This window comes from Lonchura striata, chromosome 2 (assembly GCF_050655825.1).
Source record: "Lonchura striata isolate lonStrDom1 chromosome 2, ASM5065582v1, whole genome shotgun sequence".
NCBI classification, from domain to species: domain Eukaryota; kingdom Metazoa; phylum Chordata; class Aves; order Passeriformes; family Estrildidae; genus Lonchura; species Lonchura striata.
In genome coordinates, this window is record NC_140704.1 from 36,065,294 (window position 1) to 36,088,258 (window position 22,965).

The 22,965-nt window shown below is 35.7% G+C and overlaps 1 protein-coding gene across 14 annotated transcripts in view; it reads right to left on the reverse strand.

Moving 5' to 3' along the window:
* Nucleotides 1–22,965, reverse strand: part of TBC1D5 (TBC1 domain family member 5) — a 315,956-nt gene that overhangs the window by 123,522 nt on the left and 169,469 nt on the right. For all 14 annotated transcript variants that reach the window (XM_085568765.1, XM_077787232.2, XM_021538134.4 and 11 more), the window contains 8 exons: nucleotides 18,940–19,048; nucleotides 17,068–17,157; nucleotides 16,901–16,972; nucleotides 14,505–14,572; nucleotides 9,626–9,728; nucleotides 3,836–3,924; nucleotides 2,360–2,410; nucleotides 2,197–2,266 (listed from right to left, as the gene is read on the reverse strand). In XM_085568765.1, the coding sequence (XP_085424891.1) occupies nucleotides 2,197–2,266; nucleotides 2,360–2,410; nucleotides 3,836–3,924; nucleotides 9,626–9,728; nucleotides 14,505–14,572; nucleotides 16,901–16,972; nucleotides 17,068–17,157; nucleotides 18,940–19,048 (652 nt within the window). The remainder of the gene's footprint in view (nucleotides 1–2,196; nucleotides 2,267–2,359; nucleotides 2,411–3,835; nucleotides 3,925–9,625; nucleotides 9,729–14,504; nucleotides 14,573–16,900; nucleotides 16,973–17,067; nucleotides 17,158–18,939; nucleotides 19,049–22,965) is intronic.

Here is a 22,965-nt window from a genome sequence, read left to right on the forward strand (position 1 = left end):
ATCCATTTTCTTTTTGTGAGAATTCAGGTCTTGCAAAAAGATTTGAGTGCATGTGTTTAGTCATCTATTACTAACATGAAATATGAATGATCAATACTAAAAGAATGTGGCTTACAATAAAAAGAAAAAACGAGGGATGGCTCAGAATGTGCTGTATTGTTTATAGGAAAGCACCAGATTCATCCCAAAGAACAGTTTAACTAGTGAAATGCAGCTGAAAACTTTAGCTAAGTATTGGGAACAGAGTCACCAAGCCCTGTCACAAAACATTACTTACCACAACACGAACTGAAATGGCTGGTAGTCGATACTAAGACAATTTATATATTCACGCATTTAGGAAACAAATGATACAGCAGTAAACAGAGGCTAGGACATAGTACGGGTATAAACTGAGGACAGATTTCTCTCATTAACCACTAGGGAATGGAGTAGCTGGAGAAGCTCCTCTAATAGCAATTGGGAGTAATGGAAACAACTGTTAGAGGCTGTAAAATGTAACATGTCTCTCAGAGCACACGCTTTCATTGCTTCCTTTGTGAAGATTCACACTTTACTATGTAGCTAACCCTCAAAGTCATGATTGTAAAAGGCATATGTACAAGAAAGGATTATTAAAGATTATACATGTTTGCAAAGAAGAAAAACAAACAACTAGATATTAATCCATTCACTTTGCACTGTTAATTTTTTATGCCATGAAAGGACTGGAAAGGGCAATGTAAACTTTCACCTTCTACCCAAGCACTGCAAATCTGTAAGCAGACAGTTGTTTCCTGGAATAAAACTCAACCTCAGCCTTTATCACCTGTCACAGAAATTGGAACAATGATATTTGAATACACTGAATTTTGAAAATCTACACTCAGAGAAACATATCTCACAGCCTTGTTATTGAAAAAAGAGTGCCTATGTAGTAACCTCATAAAATTTGTATCTCATATGCTTTATCCCTAGCTACTGAAATTATATCAAAATCCAAATAATTTATAAATGTAGATGGTTTAGGCAAAGACACCAGTGCTCCATATCTGATAAAATATATAATATTAAATATTTAAAGGAAATAGATGGTTTTAAATGAGTCTTTGGTGAACAACTTTTCTTCATTAGACTGACAAAACCACTATTCAAACTAGTACTCCCTAATTACAGTTTGCAACTATAGGTTTAGGTGCACACATATGGACGTACATAATCAACTGAATTCTCATGAAGTTTTTGTTAACTCTCAATATTCTCCCCATGTTCCATAGTGAAGTGAACCAAACTCAAACTAAGTTGGGAGGCCAACTCTTTTAGGATATAATACACTGAAAGTCTTGGCAACACCCATAATACTGTTAATAATATTTTCCTAGAACCTCCACACATATGCTCCATCACACAAATAATTTTCCAGAATTAAAAATAAAAAAGAGAAACATAAAGATGGAAAGAGACAAGAAAAGAAGTCATCAAAGGAAATCTTCAGCAACTGACTGAGGGAATTATCCTTCCTGCCATACATGAAAAAATTCAGGCAAGGACTAGATAGTCTCTAGAAGGTCCTTGCAAAGGAGAGCTCTGTAGAACTAAAATCAGAACTCTGCAAAAGCTTTTTTATGAAAGCAGCAACCTACTAAAGACAGTGGTGTCCATACAGATACACCAGAGATCTGAAGGCACAGACATTTCCTCTGTTTGAATATCCTACGGTTAAGAAAAAAAATGAAGGAAATGGAATGTGATTATGTCAAGGAAAGATACATCCTGAACACTGACAGACAGTCTATGGTTAAAGTTTTGGTTTCAAAGCAAATTGTTTGTAAACAGCTGAAAATAATTCATGCCTTAATACTTTACCTATAGGCATTTATTTAACATAACATTTGCACAGGTTTTTGGCACACAGAAGTGCCTATGACAGGCACTCTTTCAAATGCTATGCAAGGACATCACTCCTATACAGAAAAATCTGTGCTTGTACACTTGGCTTTTCATTACCAAGTGATCTTTCAATAGACAGGAACTCTCACCTGAAGTCACTCTAAAAGTGCTTTTGACCAAATTCTGAAGAACCTTTAAAGACTGTAAACTTGTTTGAGAGTGCTTTAATCAAGTTAAGAGATGTCTAGTAAGCTTTAAATAACATCAATCATATTAAAATCACATTTGCTTAAAAACACAGTATGTACATTTTAAAGCAATATTTACCTTCTGACTGTCATGTTCAAAAGTAGAAAACCAATGTTCTGCTGTTTTCATAAGACGTGTGAACATTGCACTGAAAGGGAACAACCCAGACACTTGGTGTTAAATAATGGTGTCAATTACAAATAAGAGCAAATTAAATGTAAAGAAACTTGTTAAAACTTACTAGGCATCATGTTCCAGATATTCAGGATTCAAAAGAACTTTCATTTCCTCACTGAAAAAGGCAACAGTGAACAATCCGCATGTGAATGTTTATTTTTGGTCAGTGTTCTCCATGTACTATTATGTATTTATAAGCCAACTTTCATATAAAGTGCAAATGAGAAAACTAGCCTTTTTAATTAAAAAGAGCAACTCCATTGAACAAATGAAGTCTTTCCTTTTTATAAAGATCAAAAACAAATTAGCTGCCTTGTCTGCACTACAATGAAGTAACCATCTAATTATTCCAAATAACAAATTACTGAATGTCACAATGTATTATTTGAATATGCTTGATCTAGAATAATTGATTGCTGCACAATCTATCACTGTTTATCCCAAACAAAAAAAAATATGGTTACTGGTCAAATATGCAGTATAAAAACATTAATTTATTTTGTTTTAATAGCCTATGTTTTTATTGTACTTTAACAGCAATTAATCAGTGACAGCACCTCTTTTCCATCTACTTTGCTGCTTAGCTCTACTTTTTCAGTGGGGATGGAACAGAATGCTGTACATAACACATGGTTATTTTAAGTTGCTTAGCACTGAAGAGCATCTTCTAGGTAATTTTAGGACAGACATTGAATAAAAACACACTTGTAAATAATCGTCTTAATGCTTAACTCCCTTTGGGCAGTCACTTTGCAGGGTACTTACAATATTATATTGCACACATAATTAAATTAGTTTTTTTTCACTGCTGGACTTCAATGTGCAAAAAACCAAATGAAATGTCCTAAATATCACGAGAATGAAAATGGCTTTTTTTTTTTTATTTTTTAAATAAAAACAAAACCCTTACATATGGGACAAGAATAAAAGCAGACAACTGTGTGATACAACATTTTATATATATGAGTATGACTGCATGCATACACACATACACACTTTTGAATGAAATGGAGGATTGATGGGTATACATAACATCACTACCAAGTCAAAGAATAGTTGGATATCACACTGCAGGTGATGAAAGAAATATCAATCCCAACCAATTTGTCTTCAATGACTATTTCCCCTTTTAACATTTGAGGAAAGAGAGTTGGTGCTAAGATATCTGCTCCAAGAGTGGAGCTCACTAATCTGTCTACTTTCTGCAGTGATAACAACAAACCCACTTCTGGCAGTAAGGATGAGGTAGAACCACAGGCAAGTATATAAGATTTGAGATTAAGGTTTTCCTTAAAGTTCTTGTTTCCCCATTCTTTCACCAGACAATGTCTGTGAAGAGGTCAATGTCTAAATCTCAGAAGCTGTAGTAGGAAAGATGAAATAAGGACATTCCCATCAAAGCACAAGCATGCAATGATTTCTGATATTAATTTATGAATTATAGACAAAGAATTATGGAACACTTATTGATAAGCTATAGTTCGGCCAACTTATTTTTTAAAGAAAGACGATTTTTATACAAATAGAACACAATACTTACCTTGGTTGTGCAGCTTCACTGGCATGTGAAAAAGCTTGGTGGTCACAATGTAGGATAAAGACAATGGGAGCTAGAAGTTCATGCATGCCCTAAACATAAAAGGAAAGGCAAAAGTATATTTAGATTTTCCAGCCATATAATAGTAATGCACAGCATAAGGCAGACAGCAATATTAGGTGCAGACTAACTAAAAACATGAACATTCATTCACACTGTTAACAGAACGGTTCCATAATCAATGGCTTTTATTTTAAATTCTGATTAAATCCAAGTGTTTATTCTTCTATAATATACAGAAACAAGTTAGTCTCCCTTCTTCTAACACAACACACAACAAATTGGCAATGGTAGGCAACCCTGCACCTGGCAGCTTACTTCAAGATCTGTGTTCATAAATATGATGTTATTTATGACAATTATAATAATGATCTACAGTACAGAGATCTGCAATAGGGAAAAATTACAAAATGTAAAATTATTTTGTATTTTATAATGTTCCAAAACCATAGACATTATGGCTTTGTACTGTTTTTCTACTATTACAAAAGTGTAACAGTAGGCTCCAAAGGAGACAAGGGTAGTTATTTGGGAAAGAAAATGAAACTTTAATTTCTAAAGACACGAGAATTAAAATGAGCTTTTGGATTTTTTCAGCTCTCTTTAAGTTTCTCATAAGTTGTTATGTCAATATTCAAAATAAACTAATTAAACACAATGCATAGAAGACCTGGTACTGTTCCACTGCAGAGTACTACTTACATATGCAATCTATATTAAGATGCAGAAAAAAAACATAGAAATAGACAGAAATCAGAATGAAAACATGGGTGGGCAGTTGAGGACTTGGGCTGGCATTAGAAGCATGGCTGGGCCACCCAGGAGGGTTGGGGATCCCAGTGTTGGGACTAGAATAGCAGGTAGGAGCTACGGAAGCCTAGCGGGTGTCAGCTGTACAAAAGAAGGGAGGGGAGCCCTTTGGTGATGAAAGGGATGGGGGATGAAGGACTGAGATCTGTCTGTTTGCCTCTGGACACATGGATCACTCTAAAGGGAGGGAATGTCTGACCTCTGTCCAAAACCACCAGTTACAGCAGAGGCTTGATGCCAAGTGCTCAGGCTACCCCTGCTGGCCTAGCTCTGGATGGAGTCCTTGCCCAGCTGAAGGAAGAAGAACCTGCTGCCAGGAGTGCTCCAGTCCAAGGGTGCAACTATGTCATCAAATGGAGCCTCAATCCCGACTCAGGAGAGTGCTCTGGGCAGACAGGGCTTCCAGGAAGAGCATCTCATCCATCCTGCTGCAGAAGGAGCAGTGGTGCTGGTCCATCAAGCACATCAACATTTCAGGTAGTTGTCAGGAGTCAGATGACAGCTGATGGGTTTCCTGAGCTGTTCTACTTTTAATGGGTGCAGCTCCAAGCCAGGAAGCCTCTGCACTTGCTTTTCCAGTCCCCTCAGTGATGGACAGACATGAACACTGGAAGTGTTACATGCTCGCGAGCTACCTGCTGCTTTGCTGGTATATCAGCTGATATTCCATACAGCACCTCAGAAGTGCTCAACACTAGTAAGTTAGCTTATCAGCTTCATATGTACCTTAACAGATCCATTAACTACCTAAACCCTTGAACTTGAATTACATCCCTTGGAAATAATGGGGATTTTCCTTAAGTGGTTCCAATGGACCTGAGGTGTAGATGTGGAAACCCTCTCCACATCATTACCTATTTTGAGTATGCTTGCATGCGTAGTTTTTGACAATTTTGACAATAGTTTTGACAATCTCTCTGTATGCCAATGAACAGAAACACTAGGAAATGTAATTTTAATTTTTTCAGGACTGAGATAACTGTTAGAGCCTCAATGGCAGGGCTGAAGTTTGGATGTTTTCTTTCCCTTCCTATTTCTGAACTACTTTAAAAAATGAAACCTAAAGAGAAATTCAGTTAGGAAGAACAAAATAAACCAAATATAGCCATTTGATTTCAAAAGCTGATGTAAAACACCACAAATGGGTGAGATTACAAATTGCGAAGTTTAGATTTCTTAAAATATTATGGTCATATTAAGGGAGAAAGGTCCAGGATAAGACAATATATAAGTGGCAAAAAAGATTGAAATAACCAGGGTTGTACTTTCACACATACAGCCCTTGCTTAATTAACAGTTCCACATCTAATATTTTATTCGCCCTGATATTCTAAACATGAAATAGGAAAAATGGAAATGCTAAAAAACTTGACTATCAAAAAAAACTACCACCTAAGCTGTAAACATATAAGCAGAAGAAAAAGAAAGAGGACATAAAATAAGAATTAGTTATAAAAGATAAAAGCACATCACACATTCTTCTAACATAATAATACATCAACTCTGTAATAAAATAGAATCATAATGTGGCTGCCCACATATAACAAAACCAAAACAAACAGATGATGAAATATCAGGATTTCAAAAAGATACCTCTGATCTTTCAGTTACAAGAGTACTTCAAATGTTTAGAGATTTTTAGCTTGGCAAGAAAAGCTACCAGTGTAATATGCATACACATATTTTTTCAATGCTACAGTTTACTAAAACTCTTTAGTGTTAATAAATAAGTTGACAGAGCTCAGATAATTTTATGACACTTCCCAGCTACAACAAAATATTGATTTCAAAATACAGTCTATGGTTTAGAAAGAAAACCAGAATTATAGCATTCTTACAATGACAAGTGAATCAATGTATTTCAAAATTATATTGACTTCTCTATGGACAATAACAAACAATAGTTAGCCTAGTGATTTAGCTTAATTTTCACTATTTCCTTTCAGTGTAACTAGCACCAGAATTTTGTCACCAGTTGTACTGAAGAGCTCTAAGGGTATCTTTTACATTTTCTTAAATACAATACACTATTCTCTTTAGATTTTACATTTGCAGCTGCTATTTAAAAATTCAGTGATCCCAGGGAAGATTCTGCCTTTAAAAACTGTACCACAATGTTCTACTCCATTAGACTAGGGATACAAATATATTTTTTCTCATCAAATAACATGTTCCTTCACGCTGGCTAAAACACCCAGAAACCCTGCAACAAAGAAAACTTGCATTCATATATGCATATGAAACAAACATTATTGATAGCTTCTTGTAATGCTGATGCTATGTAATAGTTTCAATAGAATATTGTAAGCATGCAAATTGTCAAGGAACTACAACTCTTTCAAAATATTTTGGAAGATAACATTGGGTAGGGACATATGCTGACAGATAAAAATATCAGTCTTCATTCATTGGCCAGGTTTTATCATTCTAATGGCAATTGTGTCTTTTGTACGCAGTCATATGAATAAGACAGAGGAATTCTCATAGATGACAACAGGACCAGTCCCCATGGTGGAAATTGCATTTGAAGACAAGCTCCTTAATCTATTGTATTCAGGTGACTGTGGAGACAACAACTTGGAGATGATTTGCTTCTGATGAATTAATGGTAACCTTCATTATTTTCTCAAAAATATGCTAGGTTTTGCTGTGGTGGAAATTATTATTATTATGGGAAGTGGGGCATGAGTCTGGTAAAAATACTACATCAGGGAGACTGACTACTATTTGACATTTGATAAAAGAAGGAAAAAACATCCTGTTGACCATAAACCATTTCTTTTCAGCTAATTCAGAGAAGGGTAATAATGGTAATGAAAAAAATATTATCTAGCAAGAGAGGAGCACAGGGACAAAAGAGGAGGATCTGACTAACAAGCTAAATGGTGCATTATGTTTTAAGAAATCCAACCAAACAAACCCGCCCTTTTAAAATTAGCTAAGAAAAAAACATAGCTCCTAATAAAAGTAACACATGTCCACAACATGAGAGGAAAACCACAATCATTTAGAATTTTGTGGACACAGCACTGCAAGACTTGGTGATATACTGAACACGCTTTGAGAGGTTAAAACAACAGTTTTTCATGATCCAAATTAATTTAATTTTCTGCACTTCCTCTCCTCTTCATCCTATAGCAATCCCTTCCTGGAACTACCACACTACTGATTCACACTAGTTGAAAACAGAGGTAAAGAAGTTTTCTTTGTCAACAGCCTGTAGGCTCACAAAATTGAACCTGTTCTTTTATCTGCCTATGTTCATTTAGCCCACCAAGCAGTCTTTATTAAAGCTGAGGCATCAGGCAGTCAAAGTTCATTAATACCATTTATATAATCTCTGCAGTTTCAATTAACTCAGCAAGACATTCTACTACATGATAACAGTCTCATTAATTCAATAAAATCCCATAACTATTAACAATATGGTCTATGTTAAACGGGGTGTCACCTAGTAGAAAATAATAGCTTTAACAGCTTGTGATGAAGCGCAGTGGTTTTTTTTTTTTTAATTTGATCTGGCTAAATATTCCATCCCTATATAGTAAGGTATTATTTCTTGCTAAGGAATCAAGAGGATTTTAAATATGAGCAGAGGGTAATTAAGTCCTTTTAAGTCATATCAAAGAGTAAAATAATACTTCTTGTTCAATAAATGATAGACTAAATTAGCTGGAATGTGTTCTTCCATTTCCCCATCATCAGTACTCTGGCCTACATTCACTAGAAAGAGGAGGCTGAATACTGCCAAGTATTTTTTTAGCAGCACCCTTCAAAACACAGCTCCGAGATCTCATTTTTATTGTTCTTATGCAAGACTATTCCTTGCTAACTGTCTGTCAAACATGAGAAATAACCAGTTGATAGATGTTTCATATGTGTGATAACTATATTGTCCATTTTTTATATAATCTCTAAGAAATTCTTCAGAAGTAAGTGTTCCTTCAACTCATATACCCTTTGTTTCCATGAAACAACCCAATTCCCTGGCTTGAAGACAAGGTGGTCACCGACCATGCCTGAAAGCAGAGATTGTTTCATAAAAATTTTCACATTTACTGAATCTCTGTATTTTTGCCATGACAAATTTTCTATCTACCTAAAGTTGGCTCCTCTACAGTTTATCCTTTGTCCATGCACACAGAGTATTCCTTGGTTTGTCAGTCTCTACTCAGCCCACAGATAATAGTGTGAAGAAACAAATACAAATATGCTTCGGTTGATACTCTGAATATTGGTCTTGCTATATGAACACAATATTGTTTTTATAGTTACTTCAAAACCTTCAGAACAAATGCTGAATTAATTAACTTACTAACTCTGTGGATGCAGATTTAGTGCAACTTAAGCTTTCTTTACCATTTTATCAAAAATGGTTTGAGCAGACTCTCCAAGTAACTGTAGAAGTTACTTATCCTTCATTCAAGAGGATTTTGTCAGTTGCACTGTACTTGGATACTACAAAGTTAGATAAAGATCTTTTTGCTAACATGGCTTTAGCACTTTGGGGAAGAACTTAAGTATTACATAAAACTTAAAATAGTAAACTTTGTCTAAATTTCAGAAGTCACTATGCTTTTTGTTTATTCAGTACCATTTTAAATCCTGCTGTGTACTTTCTTTACCTAAGCAGAGAAAGCCTTTCTTTGTTTTTTCTTTCTTAACCAATGACAAAAAAAAGATGTTTATAAAGAAATTTAAAGTTAGAAAACTTAGCAACCTTAAAGAAAACAACTTAAGGTACTGTGTTATGAGGAGAAAGCATATGTTATTCAATGAGCTTACTTACCAACCAGCTGACAAGCAGCTCTTTGATTACTTCAGCATTATGATACAACTTCAGATACAACAGAGCTACATTATTGTCAAACCATATAGAAAATGTTGAGTCAATGAATGCCACCTGTACAGTATTTTCATTACCTGTTTATAAAGCAACTGCTCATTTTCTCTGGCGTAGCAGAACAGAACATCTGTAAGAATTTTCCTTACATTCTCCTGCTGGAAATACTGCATTTCAGGAAAGCTGAAAATGAAGCAATACAGCAAAAGTAAACAATAGAGTGCACAGAAGTTGCTGGTCTTCTGAAAGAGGTTTTAGGTAAGAGCATCTCCCTTGTCAGCTTTCCCACTGTTCTGCGCTGCTACAGTTAAACACTTCTAACAGCTTGCTACATTTGTTTTGCAACCAAAATGATGAACCATGTTCTTTAATATACACCAGTCTGCTACACAGGTATGATGATATCACAGTTATATTTAAATAACTGATCCCTTTTAATCTCATTAACGCTAGACATCTGCAAGAATGAAATACAATGGAAGAAATGGAAGAATGGATTAGAGTATGTCAGATGACAGGCATACATAAGGTTCAGTATTTATTTAATATTTGCAAAAATTTTATCTTTTAATGACATGATTATTTAAATATCTCATAATTGACATGAAACCAGTATCCTAAAATCGAGTATCTCTTACTGGTATCTGTTGCAATACAACACAATTAGACATCACACTGTCTTTAACAGCTATTACAAATAAACTTTACAGTTATAAAATAATCTGTCTGGGCAAATATCCTAAGTGAACAAGAATGAAGTGGAACGTGTGAGAATAAGGAGAAAAGGCTTCTGGGAAAATCCTTTTACATGCAATACTGGAAAATGTAAATATTTCAAGTCTTTAACTACTCTGAAGCCACTCTCACCTGTGCATCCTGCTCCTTGACTGTTGGAGGTAGGAAATAGAGTAGTTATGCAGGACCTACTTAAATTAGAATACGTGCACAAACAAAGTTGTTTTCATTGCTACTCAAGAAGTAACTTAGATGGCAAAGTATATTTCATAAAGCAAATGCCCCAATATCGATATACAGAACAATAAAAAGTAAAATCTGAAAAGGTAGAACACTAAAAAGAAAGGAAATGGTAGAGTTGGACAAAGAAAAACAGAAGAATACATTAAAAAGACAAAAATGGTAGGCCTCAGGCTAGAGTGCTGAAATAAAGGTTTGAAATATAGAATATTAGAATTAAATCACATGTTTTGAAATAAGATTTCTTCAAACAAGCTTCACAGGTCTGAGCCACACTGTTATACTTTAGACAAGATGTAGTTAAGGCTATTGTAAAGCCTGTCACAGAGAAACAATATAGGAAATTAGTACAAATTACTTCAGATAAGACTATTAACATTGCTAATCACTGTGGTCATCTCACAGAGGTGATGACAGGCAAGCACAGAAACAGAACTAATTAAGGCTAGGAAAGTGCTTTGAAGTCCTTGGATGAAGGAGCTGAATCAAGAGCCAAGGCAGAGAAGACACCGTGGCTTAAACACTGTGATGCTGAAGTCCTGAGAGAGGCACTGGGATGAGAGGTGTAATGTTTCCCTGGCACCTGGTGGAGGTAATGGTAGACCAACATTTGAAAACTTGCATGCACTTGTACTAATCACATTACTGTAAAGGAAGGACACAGCTGAGACCAAAAGTGCATTACAGCAGATGGCAATCGACATAATTTAGGTGTTTGAAGAGATTATTTCTGAAGGACTGTTATTCAGGCCTGCCCTATGAAGTTTAGGAAGAGAAGACTAACAAAGAAAACTCAAAAATACACAGAGAAATCTGTGAGGATCTAGTAATACCAGAGATTGTGACAGAAAGGATAATAACAAACTCAGGAATAAGCTGACTGAGGTATTAATTATAGTAAATGTAAACAGAAGAGATCATGAGGGAACTATCAGTTCAGGGTGGATTTTTATGGAAAATGTCATTTTATGATTAAAACTGTTTTAAGAAATACAGTATCCTCAAATCAGCAAGGTAAGAATACTTTTCATGAACATGAGACTATTACATTTAATTACATCTCTGAGAAAGCCTGCATAAGGACATGGGAATTTTCCTAGACTGTTTTACCACAACTTTACAATTAAACAATGGTGCATTCAGATCCCTGCTTTCTAAAACTGAAGACCAGCCTGACTCAGATATAGCTTTTTAAAATACTCCTTTAGCTGATTTAGGGGCACCTGCACCAGAGGCAGCCAGAATTTGACACAGAAATTTGAAGAACCAGGCTGCCAAACAACTAAATGGATGCACAAAAAAATTTGGCGGCAGACAGAAATGGGGATCATAATCAATGTATTGCTGTTTCTAACCATCTCTTCCACATACTTAGGAAAGTTGTAGCTCTCCAGTGGCTTTTCCACTGCTGTTTTTATGTTGATAACTTTTAAATTTTTTTTTTCTTATTTGAGGGATGTAGCGTTTGGAACCCCAGCACTGACCCTACTCATCTTCACACACCTTCCATCATCCTAAACTGTGACTATTAGTCCTGAAGCAGAAACTAAGTAACCAGTATATAAAAATACTACTACAAAAGAGAAGATATCGACTTGATCTGTCTATGGGGAATGCCCCCTCGGCATTTGAGTTTCTTGAAATACTGGAGAGAAAGAGGGCAATGAAATCTAGCCATTTACAACCCTAGATGTACACTGAAATGCCAGCAAGTTTAATTTGCATTAAATGCTTTGCATTGGCCAATCTGTTGATTTCTATTCCTGCAGAATATTAAAAAAAAAAAATTCAAAAACATTGATCACTAATATCCAATATCCTTTCCTACCTGCAAGTATTGGAAGCTGTTGTTTTTATGTAGACATTATGGACTGGATTTCTATCACCTGACTTTAGGAAACTAAAACTTTGTTAGGTACTGGTGAGCTAGAAGCCTTTTATAATTACTGAAGAAAACTACATCTCCACAATGGGATTAATCAGACAAAAACTATATTTATGCTTTAGGAAGAGATGATTTGTGTCCTAGAGTTCTACAGGTACACAGACTCTAAAGCATGATTAACCCGGCTGTGAGCATAATAATTAGGTGAGATAAGGATTCTCAAAATGCATAGAAACAAACACACACACACATGAATGAACTTTATTCCAGTTTGCCTTTAGATAGCAAAATCCTGAAGTTTAAACCAATTTAAACAAACACCAATTTTAGGATCCTAATTCTGTTACTACACGTTAGGGAATTCTAACAAAAACATTATAGAGTAATTCTTTTACTGCTTTGATAGCTGGAACTCTGGTTTGCTACTCTGTGTGTAGTTAGCATCACTCTACAGCATTACACACTTGATGCTGTGGGATGATGGAGGACTGAACTAGATGACAAAGAATATAAAAACATTCATTAGATAAGAATCAGCAGCTAGAAAGTAGTGATTATGGAAATTTAATATAAAAATTATTTTAACCTTTAATAAAAAGCATTGTAAACTAATGATGAATTCTAAACTTTTAAAATTCTAACTCCAGAGATTTATTTAAATAATGTAAATAAAAAGAGAGGTCTTTTATATTCTAAAGCCACAGAATGCAGAACTTACTGCTTCTTAAAATAATTATAGTTGACAAATAGATAAGTATATGTAAAAATGCATACTGTGTTTTATGATTAGATAAAAAAGTGTACATATAAAATGCATGCAGGTTATAAAATACATTCATGCCACTGATAAATTTTGCTTTCTCAATGCTTGACTTATTTTGCTATTGATGACACAATATATACTAAAGGTTCAAATAGATATAATTTGTATAAATGCATAAATGAAAATTTCTTTAGTCACTATTACTGATATTAGTGAATACTACTCTGTCATTTGCCAGTGAGAGCCTGGAATTTGTGTGCATATAAATATATATTTAAATAATAATCTTACATCCACCATAACCTCCATAAAACTTTTCATTCTCCAATTATAGTTTAGATACATATATATTTTAATCTTAGAACATCCTGAACTGTTTCCTTTAACAAACAAAAAATACCATCTGTTGTGAGAATGCACATGAAAGTATACTCAGATTTTAATTATACATCTCATGGCAAAATACATTCAAGAATGGGTCTAGGGACGGACATGTAAAATATTCAAAAACCAGACTGCAATGATTTCTTCTGCATGACTTGGTTCCTGTAAATGAAAATGTGTAAGCTTGGGATTTGTAGAATCTACGACTATCATCACTTTTTTCAAGTTATAAGGAAAAATATTTGCAATACAGTAAAACATCACATGGTAGCAAACCAGTAATTGAATTTAATTATATTTACACATTACTCAATGCTTGCACTCTGAAAAGAAATATTTTTAGGAACTGAGTGTTCTAACTCAAACAAGTTTCTAAACAGGAATGACCTAAGGGCCAAGAAGATGAAAACATAATCATAGTAATATCAGGACATATTTTAAAAAGCATATATGACAAATAAAGCTAGAATAATGATAAATAAAAATAGAACCTCTCAAATTCTATACATGAGTGACATTTCCCTTACTAATTACAAACTGCTTTTTTATTATTGATTGTATTGTGTTGAGAATTAGGAAAGTAATCTGTTCGATCTTTCATTATGATCATAATTTAGTTAAAAGACCTTTCAGTTTCTCTTACATTCTTTGCTTCATACAGAAAACCACATTAAATTTCACAAGTAGTACACCTCCTAATATCTTAATTTAGAAGAGCTTTTCTTCAATGATACCAATAAATCTCTGGGATTTAACATTCAGCTAAATTGTCTCATTTTTTACTCCATGTAAGTTGTATTTTTATACATTTAATGTATGTTTCCACACATTCATGTTCGACAAACCTGACATTTACACTAACCAAAGTCAAGAAAACACAATATAATATATACCACATAAAAATGCAGAATATAAATTTATATATAGAAATTTCTCTTAAAGATCTACATACGTTCTTGTCACATCTTGTTCAATCATTGCTCGAAGCTCTTTATCCTGGAAAAATTTATTCCAAAGGCTCTGAAATAAGAAAAAATAATTGTATGAAACCAAGACTTCTACTAATATTTAAGGCTTATAAGCTACAAAGTACTGCAAAGTACTGTACAAATATTGACTAATTAATCCTCAGCATTCCTGGTAGACAGATATATCAATATTTTATGAGAGATAAAGAATGTTGGTGACCAGCACAACATATATGAGAAAGTCAGTTTGGATCAGAAATAAAAACATTCAAATTCCTGGATCCTTGTCCTAGGCTCATGGCATTTGCTCATTGGATGGCTGCAGGTTTGTGAGTTACTTGTTTGGGCTCCAGGAAGAACATTTAGTATGGCAGAGTAAAGTCAAACTTATCAGAACCAGCAACTCAACTGAAAAATATTCAGTTGTTGATGCAAGGAAACAGGTCTGTATCACTGGTCGGTACCATACGTCTGCTATGGATGTAGGGACTTTAATTGGAAGCTGCTGCAATGTCCATAATAAGAAATTGTTTGGGAGTAAGCTGGTTTGTTTTAGTGGAGACAAACTCATATAAGGAGTATATGATAATCAAATACCTATTATGAAAACAACATCATTCTAATCCACTCTGAAGACCAAGACTGGCCATTCTAAAAAAATTATCATAGGAAAAGCTAGAGTAGTTAAAGCTCACTATCAAAATAAAAAATATTAAATAAAAGAATCTGAAGTAGGTTTAGCTTCTTCTGTAGCTATGCTTATGACCATTTTCATGCTCTCTCTTTTGTTTCTATGCCTTGTTTACAAATGTACTGTAAAAGCTAACCAGAAAGAAATCAGAAAGTGCTGTTAATTGCATGCTCCAGAAAAGTATTGGAAACTGTATTCTTTATTATAAAGGGATAATAGCTTGATCAGAATACAGATGGAGCAAAGTTATTACAGCAGCCTTCATGGAGATTAGGTAAGTTTTCAAACAGCAGCAGCACCAGTGAATGAAATACAGAACAGAGTCTGTACAATACTTCCACAATTTCTTGCCTCTTGGTAAGCAACTCTTTGACGTGATGCTTATGCTCCACAGAAAGAAAAGAGAAAATAAATTAATGCTATCTATGGGAAGGGAAGTAAAATAACAAAAACTCATGTTAATTAGTTGTTATATTTGTGTTACAACTCGGGAAAAAAACTAAACTTCAAAAATATTAGTATCTTTGATAATGTCTTACATTCAGTGAGTACCTCTCTAACTCACAACTCTTGTCATGCAGCTAGACCACATTTTGGAACTCCCCTGTCTCTGCTCCCACCCTCCCTGGGCCATCAGAACAGAGGAAACAAATAGAAGCAGCATTGCAAAGGGAAGGAAAAATCAGTACACAAAATGGGTGTAACATTAAGACACAGCAGAGGCTCAAAGGCACTTTGATCTTCAGTCCTATGCCTGATTTGGTCAGTGGCTTTGTTTTGTAGATTAATCCCCTGCCACATATTCTGAGTTGTTAACTGAGTTTGTTTTCTATATCTGAAAGAAATCACAGGCAGAAAGCAGGTTGAGCCACTGTGTATAATCTAGCCATATAATCACAAACTACAGCAGAAATGCTTTAGATCTTTTACATTTGACACAACTTTCTGTCCAGCTGGATGCAAGAATAGTTTGATGATGTGCACAGTCGTAACAGCTGCAGAGATCTCGCCTTCTAAATTAAATAAGGAGCACAGCACCACTCTAGAGACGAAGTATGGGATTCTGTTTGTGGACAAAATAGGAGTAGTATCACCAGAGATATCTGAGACAGTCTTTTTTTCATGGCATTAAATTATTTTAAAAAATTGATAAAAAAGAATTTTGATGGCAACAATGCTAACATAATTAATAGAAAAGCTTAAAGGTATGTGTTATAAAATATTTAAAAGTTTCTCAGGTATAACAAAATGCAGTAAAAAACTTTCCAAGGCTGAACAATCTTCCAGAGGAGGGTATTTCATTGTTCTGTTAACAGCATTCACTTCATATTGACTGTTTGAACACTCCTTAAACTAGAGCCACTGAACACTCCTTAAACTAGAGCCATTTGATGTATAAAATGAAAACATAGAGTGATAAAAAAAGCATCTCAGTTAATTACAGTCCAGAACCGATTTTTTGTTTACCACAACCTTCCCTGAATTAACCCCTTAAAAATCAGAATATCAGCCTGGAAATGAGCATTTCCAGTTGTCCAGCAGAACCTGTGGAATAATTGCTAACATAAGTCAGCTTGGACATTCAGGGGGAGATTTTAGCACCTGCCATTTTGCCTACTTCAGCAAGAACTCACTTGTGTCAGTATGAAGAAGATGAGAATTTTAGTAGTGTGTCTTTGGTTAACTTACCCCCTCGTCCTGAGAGAGTGGGTTATTGATTATCAGATCTTGCTGTCCTGCTTTCCGAGGGTTTGTAATGTGCTAGGTAAAAACAGAAAAAAAAAAAAAATCTCCCGTTATGCTATAAGTACCAAGATCTGTGCTAAAGTATCAGATTCTATTTTGTACCAACTTACAATTTCTTTGATCTTACTGTAGGAAGTTCTTAAGTCTGAAGTGGTTTTAATCCATTGACTTCTGTCTTGTGGTAGAACGTCCAGAAATAACTATTAGCAAACAAAATAAATTCATTAATTTTCATCACTTTTAAACAGCTTTTCATATAAATACTACCAGACAGCATAAACCACCCCAGAAAGAAAGAGAAAACAAAGAGTTATAAAATATTTCTGGTTTTAGTGCTTTTTAGTCCATAAATAAGTAGCTAGGAACAACAGCAGTTCAATGGGACAAAATTAAGCATTTAAGTCAACTGAAGCCATGAACTCAAGCTTTCTAAACTGTTACAGCTACAGTAAAGTTGATGGTGACTTCCAAGGCAGAAACAAAATGGAAAGACATGGAAAAAAAATACAAAATTTGAAGCTATTTATGTAACATTGATGACCTAATGCAATGTGCTTAAAATGAACCACAAATGCAGAGCAGGAACTGAGCACCAAGAGATATACCCCAAGTAAGAAATGAAACATGCTCTAGAATTCTGCAAGAAAGCTAAGAGAGACAGTTTTACAGACAGTCCCTGAGAATGCCTACATCTCAGTTTTTTCATGTCTCTTTGAAAAGTGTTGGAAAGAAACATGCAGTGCAAAATACTATTTAATTGCATTTGAAGCAAGGAAAAACCCCAGTATTTTCTTGCTTTTTCAGTGTTTTTATTTGCACATTGTAAAGTGTTAAGACACAGTAATACTGACAAACAGAAGTATTAAACTTCTGATTAAAACTGATAAACAAAAAATATTCCTAAATTACTAAAAAAAAAATAAAATTTCAGAACTTAACAATAGAGCCCTAATGCATATTGGGACAAGCAAATAAACCCTGCCTTATTTCTAAAATAAAACCACTCTTTGATTTAATTAGTAGACAGGGAAGGACTTGATGTTTGTTAGTTCAGGGTATTGAGTTATGGTCTCCTAATTTAGAGACTTAAAAAGAAGCAAAGTGATAAAACAATGCAGGTGGCATATATTCACTGGGCTTGCTGAATAAAATACTTTCATTAACTTTAAGGCAGTTCAACGCTACATATATTTCAAATGTCAAACTTTCTCTTTCATTCATATATAAGAAGTATTTTAAATTTCTTTTTATAGGTCTCTGTGCCAAAATTATAGTTCAGAAATTCCAAGTGAGGTAATTGAAATGATCAGCATTAAGACACAGTAACTCTACTAGAAAAAAATTTCTCTATCATAGCTATTGCACAGCAGAAGACTTGATGTCATTGCAAAGATATTGTTTGGACTTTATAGGGCTATCCTGTATTACCTTGCTTCCTTTCTCTCTTCCTTTCCCTGCTACTTTAAAAAAGGAAAAAAACCAACAAAAAAACTCCCAAGGAGCTGTTGTGCTTTTGGAAGACCTTGCTTCCTTCTTCATCCAGCCCTTACAAGAGGAATTGGTCTTCACTTTCTCATTTCACTGGGAAAACCAGCTAGCAGAAGCATCAGACTGATTTTAAAGCAGTCCCAAATTACACAGAACTATAATTTTTTAGACTAACTTCCTATCTATTTCCAGTGCATGACTTCCCTGCACAGATACTGAGAGGAGAGATGGCTGTGTGGCACTCAATTCTAAACATATCACCAGCACAAAGATACACTTTCCTTGGATTCTTTTGCTGTTACCTGCAATTCAGCTTTAAAGCAATTTGATGTGGTTAGCAAATGTCCAATGAATTATAAAAATGAGTAGGAAAACATTGGGATGAAGTCTCTTGGAAAATTCATGATTCTTTGCATCAATAATCTTCCAGCGCATCAGGTAATGTGTTGATATATTGCAACCACAAACTGTAAATAAATATTTTCTCTTCTTACCTTCCAGCAAACACTACGGAACCTGCTGCTTCTCAGCTGCCCATTAATCCCCTTCAGCCGTATAGTTGCCAAGTAATTGTTGTTTACAAATAGTTCTTCCCATTCTTTACTGCAAAAGCAAAAGGAATGAACATTTAAACAATAAAAAGCCTTAGCTGATTTAAGGACTATATGACACTACACAATTTTGGATAAGCAGAGGAAAGCAACTTTTTAAAATGTATATATTTAGTTGTGTACCACTTCTAAATGCATGGCTGTTTTTTTGGACACATTTCTTCTTTGGATTTAATGAATATGTAGATCGCTATAATTATGCCAGCTACTGAAATTCATAATGTCTATGGAGGCTATTCCATTTCCTCTAAAATGTTGGTACTGCAGTTCAGTGAATAAACAAGAAAAATGAATATTAATATAAGCACATTCATGTTTCAGCTGTAGACAAAGAAGTACCTATTCCAAAAATATGCAACAGAAAAGTACACTGTTGACTGTATTAGCTCTTCACATGACGTATTTGCTTAAATGAACCTTCTTTTCTTCTTAATGTCAAGCTGGGCAGTTAAGCATCATAGAAGATGACTTTCTTTAACATTTACTGCTATTTACTATTGAAATCACTCCTACTTCTTTCTACATGATCAGTTTTAAAATTTTAACAGGTGCTAGGAAATTTAAAAAAACATCAAAAAATTAAAAAGCCTCACTGTATAAACTGTTAAAGGCAAGCTTGAGTACCTTGCAGTACCTATGGCTGACTAGATAAACAACCTAAATATGCCTCCCAGGCATGCAGGCACCAGGGGCCTAACACCTGTGCCTCATTAATATACAAGTAAATCTGCTCTACTGGGAAACAATTGGAAATTAATTGTCCCAAACCATCTACTGAGTTTGAATAAAAGAATTAAACCTATATTTCCTGCAACTTCTACTGAAATGAATCTCAAGAACAGCTGAAGCCACCTGATAGTCTTATTAGCCCATGACTTGCTCACAAACATTCTGCAGCCACTTTAAAATACAAAGGGCAATTTCAAGGTAAGGAGCTGGGTTATGTGCAAGGAAATGTGTTTCAGAGTTATTTTCAATGCATGTCCTTAACATGAACATCTCCTCCTCCCCCTGTCACACGGGAGACTATTACTTCTCCCTGGGAGACCAAATGAAACCAGGAAGAGGGAAAATACTATTATGACTGTAGGCTAAGATCTCACCACATTTACTTTGCTAAGGAGGGTCACAGAGCGGGTTATACTAAATACCAGGAAACTCTGGTTTTGCAAATTGCCCTAAATATATGCAAAGTGAAGTTAGATAGTTTTCAGCCTTTTAAGCTGAGTTGGGAGAGTGAGTTTTTTAAAAGAGAATTGTAAGATAGAGCTGCTGGCAACTGTAGAGGAAGGGACTTGGCAAGCCAGGAAATCACAGTCATTTTACTCTATGACAGAGGCAAGCTCATGATTCATGCTGAGACCAGAAGTCTTGTTTGTGAATGCACCACCTTTCACCTGGGACCATATTTTTTTAAAAAAAGTGTTTACTTCTGGGTCTTGATTATTAATTACTTAGAAAAGCAAAGGTATTCCAGGTAAGAGAAAAGATGCTTACAGCAGTGTTAGACTGCAGGGTTTAGAGCTGCCTTTAGCTTCTCCCCAGCACCAGTACTCCCAGGTGACCAAAAGAGCAGCAAGTCATTCCAGTAGTCTGGAGCAGCTTCCTTCATTCCTGTCACATCCCCCAGTCTCCAAGTCAGAAAGACTATCTGGTCATTTTTGTCTCCTTGTCTCCCACACATCCTCACCTTCTACAGGGAGCTGCCTATGGTTGTTTACCATGATTCTGTCTCCTTTAAATACAACGTATGGTATATAGCAGCCACAGCTTGTGAAAAACCTGGGCCTTTCTTTCACAGCCCCTTATACTTCAGTAGCTACAGTATATTATGGCTATCTAAATAACCCTCCTGTTTCTATCACATATAATATTCTTCATTTGCCATTGTAAATTTTGTAGCATCATTGGCCATTATAACTCCTGCCAAGCTGCCTCCCTAAGGTAGCTATGTTTCAAGAGTGACACATTCCCCTGTGCACACAACAGGTCAGCCTCTGAAGCTATTCACATTGTTCTGCAAGTGGATGACATTCCCACAATGTCTTTGAAAATGCCAGTGTGTCAGCTGAGTTAGCAAAAGGTTTCAACCAGTGCAACTGTGAAAAGAAAGAACAGAGAGGAAAGAAACTCTTCAGGTTATTTTTCTCACCAGCTGCTGGAAGTGATTGCTACACAGTAAGAAAGTAATTTCAACACTTCTGAAATTGTATTAGTGCAGATATCATGGCTTAAAAAAAAAAAAAAAGTAATGCAATTCCAAACACGTTTTGAACCAAATTACTTTTAAAACCGCCAAAAGAAATTTGGCAAGATCGTATCTCCTCTGCATTCCCTCTTGGCTGCTAGGATCACAAAAAAAGTTATAAGCAACTGAAGAAGAAATTACTTGGAAACTGGAATCTGCCTCAGTTTTAGTGGAGCTGAATGATATTTAAAATCCTTTCTGAACAGCATTCACTAATTCATTTCTCAAGTATTTTGAATTAAGACTTTACAATTCTAGAGACTTTTGATAGTGGTAACACTTTAATATGAACAAGCAATCAATTCTAAAAAGATAGCGTTTAAAATTATATAACCCTATTATACCCACTGGTCAACATTAAATAAGCAATGAAGATTGGAACTCAAGTCTACCATATTCCATTTACTTCACTGCAGTGAAGACTTGAAAGAGCTAATAGGAAACACCTAAACTATGAATAAGCACATGCATTTACTTTTAATCAAACTAGAAAATTAAATGCATGATCCTGTGTTATACCACCTGTAGACTGTACAATTAGAGGCAAATGTCAGTGTTAATGTTTTCGGATTATTTTGTAAATATTTTTCATTTTAGATTCTTATTTGAGTATCCTGTCTAATGTACTATTGTGCATGTTGTAAAGTCTTCGTAATAATAATAAATACATGTAAGATCTTGTCATGGTTTGACACTGGTCCAATGCCAGGCACCCACCAAAGCTGATCCCTCAACCTCCCGTGCCACAGCTGGGCAGAGGAGAGAAAAAAATTGAGCTGAGTTGATCTGAGTTGAGATAAGGACTGGGAGAAAACACTTCAAGAGCAAAACAGCCTCAACTTAAAGTTGCAAAGTGAATTTAGAGGAGGAGGAGGATAATGAGAAGTAAAAGAAGCCCTTTTTTCCTTTTTCCCCCTAACCCCTCACTCCTTCACACCAACAGCGCAGGGAGGCCGGGCATGGGAGTTTGGTCAGTTTGTCATCGAGGTTTTCTTCTGCTGCTTAGGGAGAGGAGTCCTTCCCCTGTGAGGCCATGGGGTCCCTCCCATGGGAGACAGCTCCCCGTGAACTTCTCTGGCATGGGTCCATGCTCACGAGCAGCAGCCAAACTGCACCTGCTAAAAACATGAGTCCCTCCCATGGGCACACAGTCCTCCCAAAACTCCTGCGACACGGGTCACTCTTTCAACGGGGTGCAGACCTCCAAGGATAGGCTGCACCAGCCTGGAAGCAGGGGCCCTCTCCCTCCACCGGGCCTCCCACTGGATCACAGCCTCTTCCAGGAATCCACCCACTCCAGTGTGGGCACCTCCTCCACGGGCTGCAGGTGGATCTCTCCATCCCCCGTGGATCCCCATGGACTGCAGGGGCACAACTGCTTCACCATGGTCTTCACCAAGCCTGCAGAGGAATCTCAGCTCTGGCGCTTGGAGCACCTCCTGCCCTTTCTTTTCAACTGACCTTGGTATCTCCATGTTGTTTTCCCTTACATATTCTCACCTTCTTCTCTTATCTGACTATAAGTAAAACTGTGTGTGCACCACTTTGACTTTCTTCTTAAATACGTTAACACAGAGGCATAACCAACATCTCTAACTGGCCCAGTTTTGGCCAGCAGCATGTCCATCTTCAGAGCCATCAGGGATTGGCTCTGCTGGACA